This window comes from Notothenia rossii (assembly GCF_949606895.1).
Source record: "Notothenia rossii genome assembly, chromosome: 4".
Classification (NCBI taxonomy): domain Eukaryota; kingdom Metazoa; phylum Chordata; class Actinopteri; order Perciformes; family Nototheniidae; genus Notothenia; species Notothenia rossii.
Genome location: NC_136902.1, coordinates 20,889,280 through 20,899,638, shown reverse-complemented (window position 1 = coordinate 20,899,638; position 10,359 = coordinate 20,889,280). Strand labels below are relative to the sequence as shown.

The 10,359-nt window shown below is 42.1% G+C and overlaps 1 protein-coding gene across 1 annotated transcript; it reads left to right on the top strand.

The window, feature by feature from the left end:
* Positions 1-4,560: 4,560 nt before the first annotated feature.
* neurod4 (neuronal differentiation 4) lies at positions 4,561-7,298 on the top strand. The gene is made up of 2 exons (XM_079678661.1): positions 4,561-4,724; positions 5,464-7,298. Exon 2 carries the CDS (start codon positions 5,470-5,472, stop codon positions 6,532-6,534), a length of 1,065 nt encoding a protein of 354 aa, XP_079534787.1. The 5' UTR covers positions 4,561-4,724; positions 5,464-5,469; the 3' UTR covers positions 6,535-7,298.
* The last annotated feature ends 3,061 nt before the right edge of the window (positions 7,299-10,359 follow it).

Below are 10,359 nucleotides of genomic sequence, written 5' to 3'. Positions count from 1 at the left end.
CAGACAAATGAAAGCAATTTCTGCATTTATGTACAGAAAATAAGGTCTAACAAAAAAAGATAAATCATGTGAAACACTAATAAAAACATTTACTTATATTTTGTTATTTTGGACGTATACACTAATATGCAAGAAAAACCTTTTGCAATTTGAAAAGTGCTTTTATCCGTTAGTCTAATTTATGTTGCAGGCTTGTCTAGTTGCTGTATTAGCATAATGGTCACACTGGGAATCAGATAGGCCACTTGTGGGACACTCACACCTGATCACAGAGACACCATGGCTCTTTGCCAATAACACCTCCAGAGTTGATTCTCCCAATTAAAAATCACCTGGATTTATTCTTGGATTTGTCAGGTTGTTCAACATCAGTTAGATGTCCCTGTACACTGAGGTTTTTTCTGTCACAAATTGTTGTTTGGATCGTAGGGGATTTTACACGGGGGCTCACAGATTACCGTCCTTGATTAGTGGTTGGGTGTAATCCTTTCAGCCCTTCTCTCTCCTAAACACTCCTGGGATATGCCCGTCTCCCTGAGGACCGGCAGCATGGCAGATGGATCCTCCTCCCCCTCTTTTGCCCCCTCTAACAGCACACCCAAAAACACTGTTGATGTCCTGGGACGGAGGTTGTAAAGTATCCTGAATATGAAACCACAGGCACCTTTGTTTAATGGCTCTCTCCCCACTTAGTGAGAATTGCCCTCAGGCCTGATTCCCATTCTGTAGCTACATTTCTGCCCGATTGGAATGTTTTCCAAGTCCATTAGCCTAAAGGAAGAGGAATAAGATGCACACAATCTGCTCATATTGTCTGGGTGAGATTCTGCTAGATCTTATCAAAGCAAACCTTTTGAACCAGATAACTATAATTTGTTGACATCTTAGTTTTCTGGATATGCTAGCCATTTGCCCAGAAATGTATGCTTGTGTGAAGTCAAAACATGGGATCATATTCCTACACAAGGAGATATAGACAGCTTTCCTCTTGTCAGTCGGGCATCAGTTCACACATATGCCTTTTTTGAGTCTACATTGTGTGCCTTGATATATTGTACGATGGCATGCAGATGGCACAGTGAAAACCTGCAATTGCAAACTTAAATTTAGGTTGTAATCATTATGAATATCATATAGTTTGAGAGAAAAAACACATGTATGCATAAAATAGAACAAATGGCTTGAGTTTTAACTTAAGAAATGACAAAAAATAACACAATTTAGACTTATCTCCCCTATCTTCAAAATCTTGTTTAAATGTTTTACAATACAAATGACCACATATTTAAAGAATAAACAACGATCCAGGTATTTAACTGAGGTTAAAAGTCCACAACTGTGTGTGCATTTGTGTGTGTTAGACCACTGATGTTCCCCTGTATGCAGCACAGAATCAGAATCTCCCTCAGGAAAGTCTGCGTAGCATATTCAGCCTCAGTGAGCAGCAAACGGGGAGAACTGAGGGACTTCTTAACACCCAAACAAACACAATTACTGTAAAGCTAAGCTATAAAATGTAAATAACTGGTGCATACGCACATGATTAACTTGCTCAAGAAACTTTTCTCAAAAAACATTGAAACAGATACAACCTTTAAAAGTGTAAAAATGAATACAGGTTGCCAAAACCAAACCTTAACATTTGCTCTAACAACAAAACAATTTCATCTCCGAGTCTCACCATCCTGTGCCACATCACCCCCACCCCTTACAACGCCAAGCCCTCTTGCAAATCCACGCTCGCTCCATCTTTTATGATCACTACAAGGGGCTCAGCTTTCAGAAGCTGTGCAGGGAGCATGTGTGTAGAGCTTTAATTCCTATTGTATTCGTGCAGTCTTGGTGTGTGAGTGTGTCTGTGTTTTAGCAAAAGAGGGAGAGGGAGATAGAGATGAAGAAAAAGACAGGAACAAGGACCCATCTGTCAGCACAGCGCACGATTCCCTCCCATTCCACTCCGACTCCCAGGGGACCAGAGCGAGACAACTCACTTGTGGCAGGTTTTTTTTTTGTAAGGACAGGGGTTACCCCTTTAATAGCAACAACAGCCCTTAAATATAGCTAAGACTGGTACTTTAGGTCAAATCTTATTATAAACATTTTTGGGCCAGCTCATGTCCAAATATGAATGCATCTTAGCCAGTTTTACCAGCCTCACAAACTTATAACACGTGCGAAATTATCTTAATATTCTCTCACACTTTCTTAGGATATTTTTAAGCCATGCAGTAATAGACTGTATAAGTCTACTCAACATTTGAATTGGTTAGAAAATCCAGGTTAAGAATCATGCAAACTCATCAAAAGCTGTTTTAGATCAAATGTGTTGACCATGACCTCTTCCAGAAGGCTGCCTATCTATGTTACTGCTCAAATGAGAGCAGAACACAATTCCCTCTCTGTTAGTCAGTCAGTCATTTGGGAAACCGATGGGGATTGTGGGAGACTGCAAGGCTTCAATTCCCCATGCAGGCTGCAGGTGTGGTGGAGGCCATGCTCACACTCATGGGACAGAAGGGCTGAGTATACGTTCGGGGGTAGGGGTGTATGTACCTGGGGACCTTTGGGCACATCACATTAGTCTAGAGTTGTTGCCGTACACATCACATGGTGCAACACACACACACACACACACACACACACACACACACACACACACACACACACACACAAAGGACATGGGCGCTTCTTTCTCTCTGTCCACATGCCTTTATGGCCAGTGATTAGGGCCGTTAGTGGGGTGAATAAATGCTGTTTCAGCACGAGACATCATCTTGGGCAAGCAGTGACGCGTGAGCATCCAAGCAACAGATGCCCCCACCCCCCAATGCTTCCTATCCAGCCATCTGTTCAATAAATCGTTGGGTAAGTGCCTGTTTTTACGCGATGTTGCAGATTAGCCACGTGACCATATCTTTATTTTCTGAGATGTGGAAATATATCGCACCCTCAGAAACAAGGATAGCCTACAGTTTAGTTGGCAAAGTTCAGTCTCCAACACAGCTGTGCGCAATCGCGCGCACAATGGGATCAATGCAGGGACACGTGCGGCTCACGAGACCCCGGCTGTCAATGGCCACTGATGACAAAAGACCCCCATTGCGCGGCGGCCCGCCACGCACGAGGACTCGCGGGCGTTTATAAAGCCTTGGTATTTGTTGTCAACACTTGGGAAAATTCTCAATGTTGAGATAGTATTAGTGTTTGAACAAAAAAAGTCTTACACTCTTTTCAAGACCTGCACTAAGGGTTGAAAAGTTAAGTATAAAAGTAAGTGTCAGTGGGACTTTTATCATTTAGAAAAACAATTTGGAAAAACACTGAAAGTAATAGATCAAATAAAAAAAACTACAAATTGAAAATTAGCCAGCAATGCTGTGTCGGCAATTCATCTACGAGATTCGCCGTTATCAAAAATACGGTATGATGGTACGTTTACAAATCCCCCTGCCTGGGTCAGCTTTAAAGCCTACCATTAAGTACCAGTCCGTTCATTATTGCGCCAATCGATTCAACAATCAGATAGCCCTTGGGGGCAGAATATGACGCTAAAAATGGAAGAAAACAATTGAATGACTGGATGAACAACGCACACACCTGCTCTCTGCACACTAAACTGTCACAATCACTTAAATGCACGCACATGGAAGAGCGTCTCACTCAGCGAAGACCAGGCCTGCAATGTGTTTAATTAAGTGGAAAATTCCTAATCCAACCGACTAATGAAGAGATAGACAATCGATTAAGATGGTTAACACATGGAATTAAAATAGAATAATGGAATGTTTTGGCTAGTCCCATATTTTCAAGTGCGAAGATGTATAATGTTGCTTTTAAAAAGGAACATTATGCAGGACTTTGCCTGCCAACATGATGCTAGATTGGGACGATGTATTAAAGTGACCCTTCGGAATCGGTGTTATGGTTAATAACAGAAAAATATGGGTTTATAAAATAATGACAAGTAGGGGAATACTAAAATACAGCTCCTCGTTTCAGCTATTAAAATCGTGAGAAAAAAAACTAATATTCATTATCATGCAAATAGCCTTTTACAAAAATATGACGAAAATATTGCACGGTGAGAATATCTCAGACTGAGAGAACATGCAGGTGTCTAGCCAGCCTGAGTGTGTTTTGCTGCTTATTAGGGACGGATTTGTTTTTGGCGTTTGTGCATTTAGGGAAAATATTCCTTGTGTGATTGAAAACAAGTGACGTGGATTTGAGTAGGCCTATGTTCTAATGTGCTCCAATAAAACATCGCCTATAGGCTATATCAATCTGTGCTGCCAACATCATTTATGATGGGAATGTTTGGGAGTGTGCTCCTAAATTTGCGCATTGGATGAAGTGACCCAAGACCTCCCAGAGTTTTAGGAGCGTTTGATTTACAAATAAACATTGTCTACACGTGCAATAGGCCGCGCCCGGTCTCTCTGTCCAGCATTATGTTTCTGGGTGGAACTTCTGGCCACGAGCCCGCCACGCGCGTTTGGATGAATTGATGGTGGGTGGGGCCCCTGAGGGAGGGGCTTACCCGGCTAAGTCAGCAATATCAGCCCGATCGTGCCATTTGGAGAAGCAAGTTCCAAGCGCACTCATGATTATCTGAGAAAGAAGAAGAGTTCAGGACAAGAGCGACTCTGGACTAATTCCCAGTTTTATAGACCTGGTCTTACTCTTTCTTTACACAGAGCGAGCAATTGCCGAAATCCACACAGGTGAGTTTACACGTTTGTTCATTATCAGCCCAGCTGTATAAAGTAACAGATCCAAATTACATTTTAAAAAGGAATCACATTTTAGACTACTAAATTCAGCAAAATGTCTGTTGATGTCAACAAATTAAAAATATTTTATTTTCAATGCTCTTGCAGTTACGTCCTGTGGCATTAGTCCGGACACAGTTGCGTGTCTAAAGTTCTGAATTCATATATTACAATAATCCGCCCCATTTACGTATGCATTAGTGCACAATAATTAACTGGGGCAGATATATTTTTTCTCCAAACAATAGCACATTCTTTGTCTGGACTTTAAAAAAAAATATTGTTTTAATTAATCGATTGTAACATTTGGGCTTTATTAATTTATTCTGCAAGATTTTAACATGTAATGAACAAAACTGCTCTAAAATCAGGGCAGCTTGTCCACATGTGTGTTCAGTTTTATGTTGCCTATTTAATCTTTGAGCTTTATGATGAGTAAATCCTGTCGTGTCCTAGATTGATAGCATCTCTGTAGCAACTCCAGTGTAACAGCAGGGGATCATTCATTCTTAAAACAGCCATATATTTCCTCTATTAGAAAAACACCCAGTACTTCATTCTAAATAATCAAATAGACATAGACTGAGCCACCCTCTCTTTAGAGTGAGCTGTCCACACTTCAGTGCTGAAATGAGAGCACTCATTCTGTACACTCATTCATGATATTGACTGAATTGTTTGTTTTTTTCAGACAAAAATGATGACCAAACCATTTGGAAAGAGCGGAGATGTGAGTGAGCTGGTGAGCTCCCTGGGCTGGCTGGAGGAAGATGAATGCAGCTCTCAGGATGGAGAGGAGAGCCATGGCATGAGTGTAGGGGGCCAAATTCACTCCTGCACAGACATGGGCAGTGAGGATATGGAGGAAGATGAGGAGGATAACAATGATGATGATGATGATGATGATCAGGAGATTGGACCAAATGGAGAACATGCTCCCAAAAGGAGAGGCCCTAAGAAGAAGAAGATGACCAAAGCAAGACAGGAGAGGTTTCGTAACCGGCGAACTAAAGCCAATGCGAGAGAACGTTCCCGTATGCATGGGCTGAACGACGCCCTGGAAAGTCTGCGCAGAGTGATGCCCTGCTACTCCAAGACACAGAAGCTGTCAAAGATTGAAACCCTACGGCTGGCACACAACTACATCTGGGCCCTGTCGGAGTCGCTCGAGAACGGCCAGTCCCCTGACAGCCATGGCTTTGTGGAGATTCTGTGCAAAGGTCTGTCTCAGCCCACCAGTAACCTCGTGGCCGGCTGCATGCAGCTGGGATCCAGTCCGATAAACAACAAGATGGACGATAAGTGTGGAGGCCCGGGGATGGGTGGTGTGGGGGGTCAGGCAGGCCATCCTCTCAGCTTCCCGTCTCCAGGCCTTCCCAGCCCCCCCTATGGCTCCCTGGAGGCATCCCACCTACTCCATATGAAGGGATTCAAGGGGCCTGTATACGACAACCCATCCCCTAACGAGTGCAGCAGCGGCACCCCACCATACGATGGGCCCCTTACTCCCCCCCTGAGCATCAGTGGCAACTATGCCCTGAAGCAGGAGCCCTCTCCACGTGAGCCCGAGAGAAACTACACACCCCACTCCGGCCACAATCCCCACTACCTCTCGTCACACCATTACCACACTGGCGGCATGCCAGGAGGGCCTCAGGGCCATCCACTCTTTCAATCTTCACGCTATGAGATGCCCCTCGATGTGGCCTTTGACTCCTTCAATCCCTCTCACCTTGTCGCCTCACAGATGGGCAGCATCTGAAATATGAACATGAAAAGTTGAGAGGAGCAGTGTTTGACTCTTTGAAACTGGCCTGAATAGGAGCTCTGCTCTTGAATGAACTGCTGTACAAATGGCCGTGGTACTGACTGTATAGAGAAATGTGTTTGCATTATGTTGTCTAGTTCCTCTGGGAGAGCACTGAATACTCAGAGAGACTTACCACCTCAACTCAATCTACCTGATACAAACACGCACCCATTACTTTGAAATATTTTATTTATTATTTTTTTGTTATGTTATTTAGATTATAATTATTTTTTAAAGAATGTTGTGACAGAGTGACTAAAGATGAATGTACCAAATCAGATATCCACACTAAAGATTCACACAGATGTTCCAAGTGTAGAGATTGGAGAAAAACACATGAACAAACGAACTTTGATAGGAAATCTGAGTGTCTGCGTATTAAGATAAATTAAACAAAAGTTCATCCAGGGCAAGCCTAAATTGTGCACTGAGGCCTAAAACCAATGCAAACAAAAAGCCACAAAAAGCAATGCATTTATTTATATCTGTATTTAATATTTATTTTGATTACGTCTTGTCCTTTTTTATATTTTTCGCAGCAGTTTTTGTTCCGATGTCTTCTTGGTTTTGTTGTCACTAGCATCTGTACTGCATTTTATTTATTTATTTGAGGTCTTTCAGGTACTTTGAATTTGGTGTCACATTGTGTCATACTGTACTGTAAATATTTTGCAGTTTCGCACTTAATTGAATAAATATTCTTATATTATATGCTATTTCTTAGTAACAATATTTGTTTATATATATGTGTTTTCTGTTACACTTTCATCCTATACTTGAGTTTCAGTTAAACAAAAAGTTAATGTCTCCCTGTATAAAGTATACCTACACTATATCCAGCATCAATACATACAATTTCAAAAAAACATTCAAATAGATTCCTTTTTGCTTTTCAAATTTTTTATCACTTTCTAAGTGATAAGGTTTGTGAAATCCCTTTTTGTAATTTAGAAAAAAATAAAATCCTAATTAAGTTAATTGGAATCCTTTTTAACGGGTAAATCATTGCCAGCTCTTCTAACACTTACTCTCTGAAATATATATTAGCACACACTTTGTTTCAGATGTTGACTGAATTAATGCAATTTGGCAAGTTGTGCAGCTTTCTTATTTTAACATCTCTCAGTAGCCTACTTTGATATGAAGGCATATGTTATATGAAACAACTCCAATACACAAACAAACAAAAACAGGAAATGGATTCTGAGACCAAGAAAAAAAAAAATGTTAAGTGGCTCAGTTTCATTTCAAAATAATTACATTTGACTCTATTGTACAGAAATTAAGATTAAGTTGCAAGCTAAAATAAAGGAGAATTTATTTCCAGTGTGTGCGTGTATGTGTGCGTGTGCGTGTGCGTGTGCGTGTGAGCGTGTGTGTGTGTGTGTGTGTGTGTGTGTGTGTGTGTCTGTGTGTGTGTGTGTGTGTGTGTGTGTGTGTGTGTGTGTGTGTGTGTGTGTGTGTGTGTGTGTGTGTGTTTCTATGTCATTCAGAGGCTTGCTCTGGGTTTCTATCAGGTCAGACGGGAGGCTGTTGTGGGCCATGGGAAAACAGCTCTGGGGAACAGGTGAATGTGTCAGAGGCTTTTCTAAACCTCTGCTGCTGTTCTCACCCACATGTCCCATTTTCACATCTAGCTCATGCCAAAACACTGTAGGGCACATTCTCCTTTTAAAATAATTCATCCACATTAACACAGAGAGAAAAGAACCAGATTTCTGTTAAGAGACAAGACGATAGATGTTGAAAATATTTAAATATTTTTGGGGAAATGATCTTACCTCTGTCCTCAGTACATTTAAAAAATGTATTCTAAAGGTGAATGACGAGAAAATAAACTTTAGTTTTATTATTTACAGATCACGTTAAACTGGCAAGTTTCCTTCACACATTTATATCACTCAACTAATGACACTCAATTAATGACTGCGTTGAGGGAAATTATTGCACTTGAAACAGACAAAGAGCGGGGAGGCTGAGTGTAAAGATGAAGAGGTGAGAGCAAGAGGTGTGTTCAAGTGTGTTTATCATTGTGGTCAGTGAGGCAATTGTAAGAAGGGGAAGGTGCCTCTAAAGCTGTTGTCCAAGAGGACTTCCCCCCTCTTCAGCTACCTCTCCAAAAGGTTTGTCTTTTCCAGTCCTGGCAACAGGGGAGAAAGGCTGGAGGAGAAAAAGGGAGCGATTGTTTTACTGGGCGCCACTGGTCCATTGTGAACGCAGCCTGTTCTTTCTCTTGACCTGTGACCCGTATTGTTGTGGGGCTTCTCGTTTGGGGAGGGCAGACAGCTGGGGGAACTGCGGGGGGGCTGATGGACAGCTGGGCCAATTTGGAAAGCAACAGAGATGAGAGTGAGAGCATGTAAGAGAGGGATGAGAGAGGGAAAGGGGAATTAGTGTGTTGGGAGGTTAAAGGAGAAGAGGAAAGAGAAGGAGAGGGCAGAAGAGGTGACCAAGGTCCTTGCTCCCCATTCACAAGTTAGTCCTCTCTGCTCCTGTGTGTCAGCCTTGGCATAGGAATGACACATAGCTTTACACACAGGCAGACATTTGGCCTGTGAGAAAGTACTGGCAGAGTTAGCTGGCGTACACCCTCTTTGTGTCTTTGCTGTTTTGTTTCCACAAACATGGTGGGGGCAGGGTATGTGGATTATCCTCCTGAGTCCAAATACATGAGTGGGTGGATATAGAAATAATCCACGTAAATTAATTTTGGATACAAGATTACAAAACCCAGAGATACAGGACAGTCTCTGGAGATTGGGGCATGCTGATGAAGAGGCAGTGTGGGACCATTTTGGAAGAAATATTAATAATCATATCGTAATTTGGAGGAAATATTAGCATTTTGTTAGCTTGAAATACTTTTTAGGTTTAATATTTGTTTTTTAATTTGTATTCTACTGGTGCACCAAACACAATGTATGTCAAAATGATTTTAAAAATGCTGTTTGCGTATCAAGTGGCTCTCATGTATGGTGAGGACATGGAGGTCTCTTAATGGGAAGGGAACACATGCTCTGTAATACCATCTTGGCCGAGACCGCAGGCAGCAAAGCACGACCTGTGGCTGGACCCCCGGGGGAGTGAGGTCATGTCAGAAATCAGCCCAGAGAATTAGTGATGCAGCACTTCAACTCTTGATTTCCTAAACTTTTTTGGTCATGTTTTTTTATTAATCTTTATTTGCATTATTGTGAATAAGCTAAAAGCATGAACCCTTTTGGCATCATGAAATTATGTTTCACTGTTTTGGCAGAGGAAGTTTGGTTCACCAAGAAAAAAAGACAAAATAACAACAGATAACTTCTTGAAGTGAGGAGTGAAGCTTGCTCTTGTTTCCTCTCGTGCTCAAATTTTAGTTTCTGTGTGCAGCACACTTAATCCACTGGCCAAACAAGAGTGACTCCCACTAAAATGAAAAGGTCCTGATCCATAGGAGCTAGATTGAGGGATAAAGCATTGTGATTAAGATTGTATTAATGGGGCCATAGGAGGCTGGAAGGCTTTAATCAGTGTCTGTGTGCCGGTAATCCCACTGCCTTTAAGCTGGGGCAGACATAGTGATCCCCCCTCCCCTTGAGCCACGGTGCACATGCACACATAGAGACACACACGCCTCTGTGGGGAACATGGGGATATGAGTGCCCAGGTTGAGAGGTGGAGCAGCCCGAAACGGAGACGCCCTAGACTTAGAGGAGCAGCTGGTAGAAGAAAGACTGAGGAGATGGATGGAGAAAGAGATGTGGGAAACGACAGAATTAAACAATGGAAGATGGC

Excerpts from the sequence above, each read along its gene's own strand:
- neurod4 (XM_079678661.1), top strand. The coding sequence starts at position 5,470 with ATGATGACCAAACCATTTGGAAAGAGCGGAGATGTGAGTGAGCTGGTG.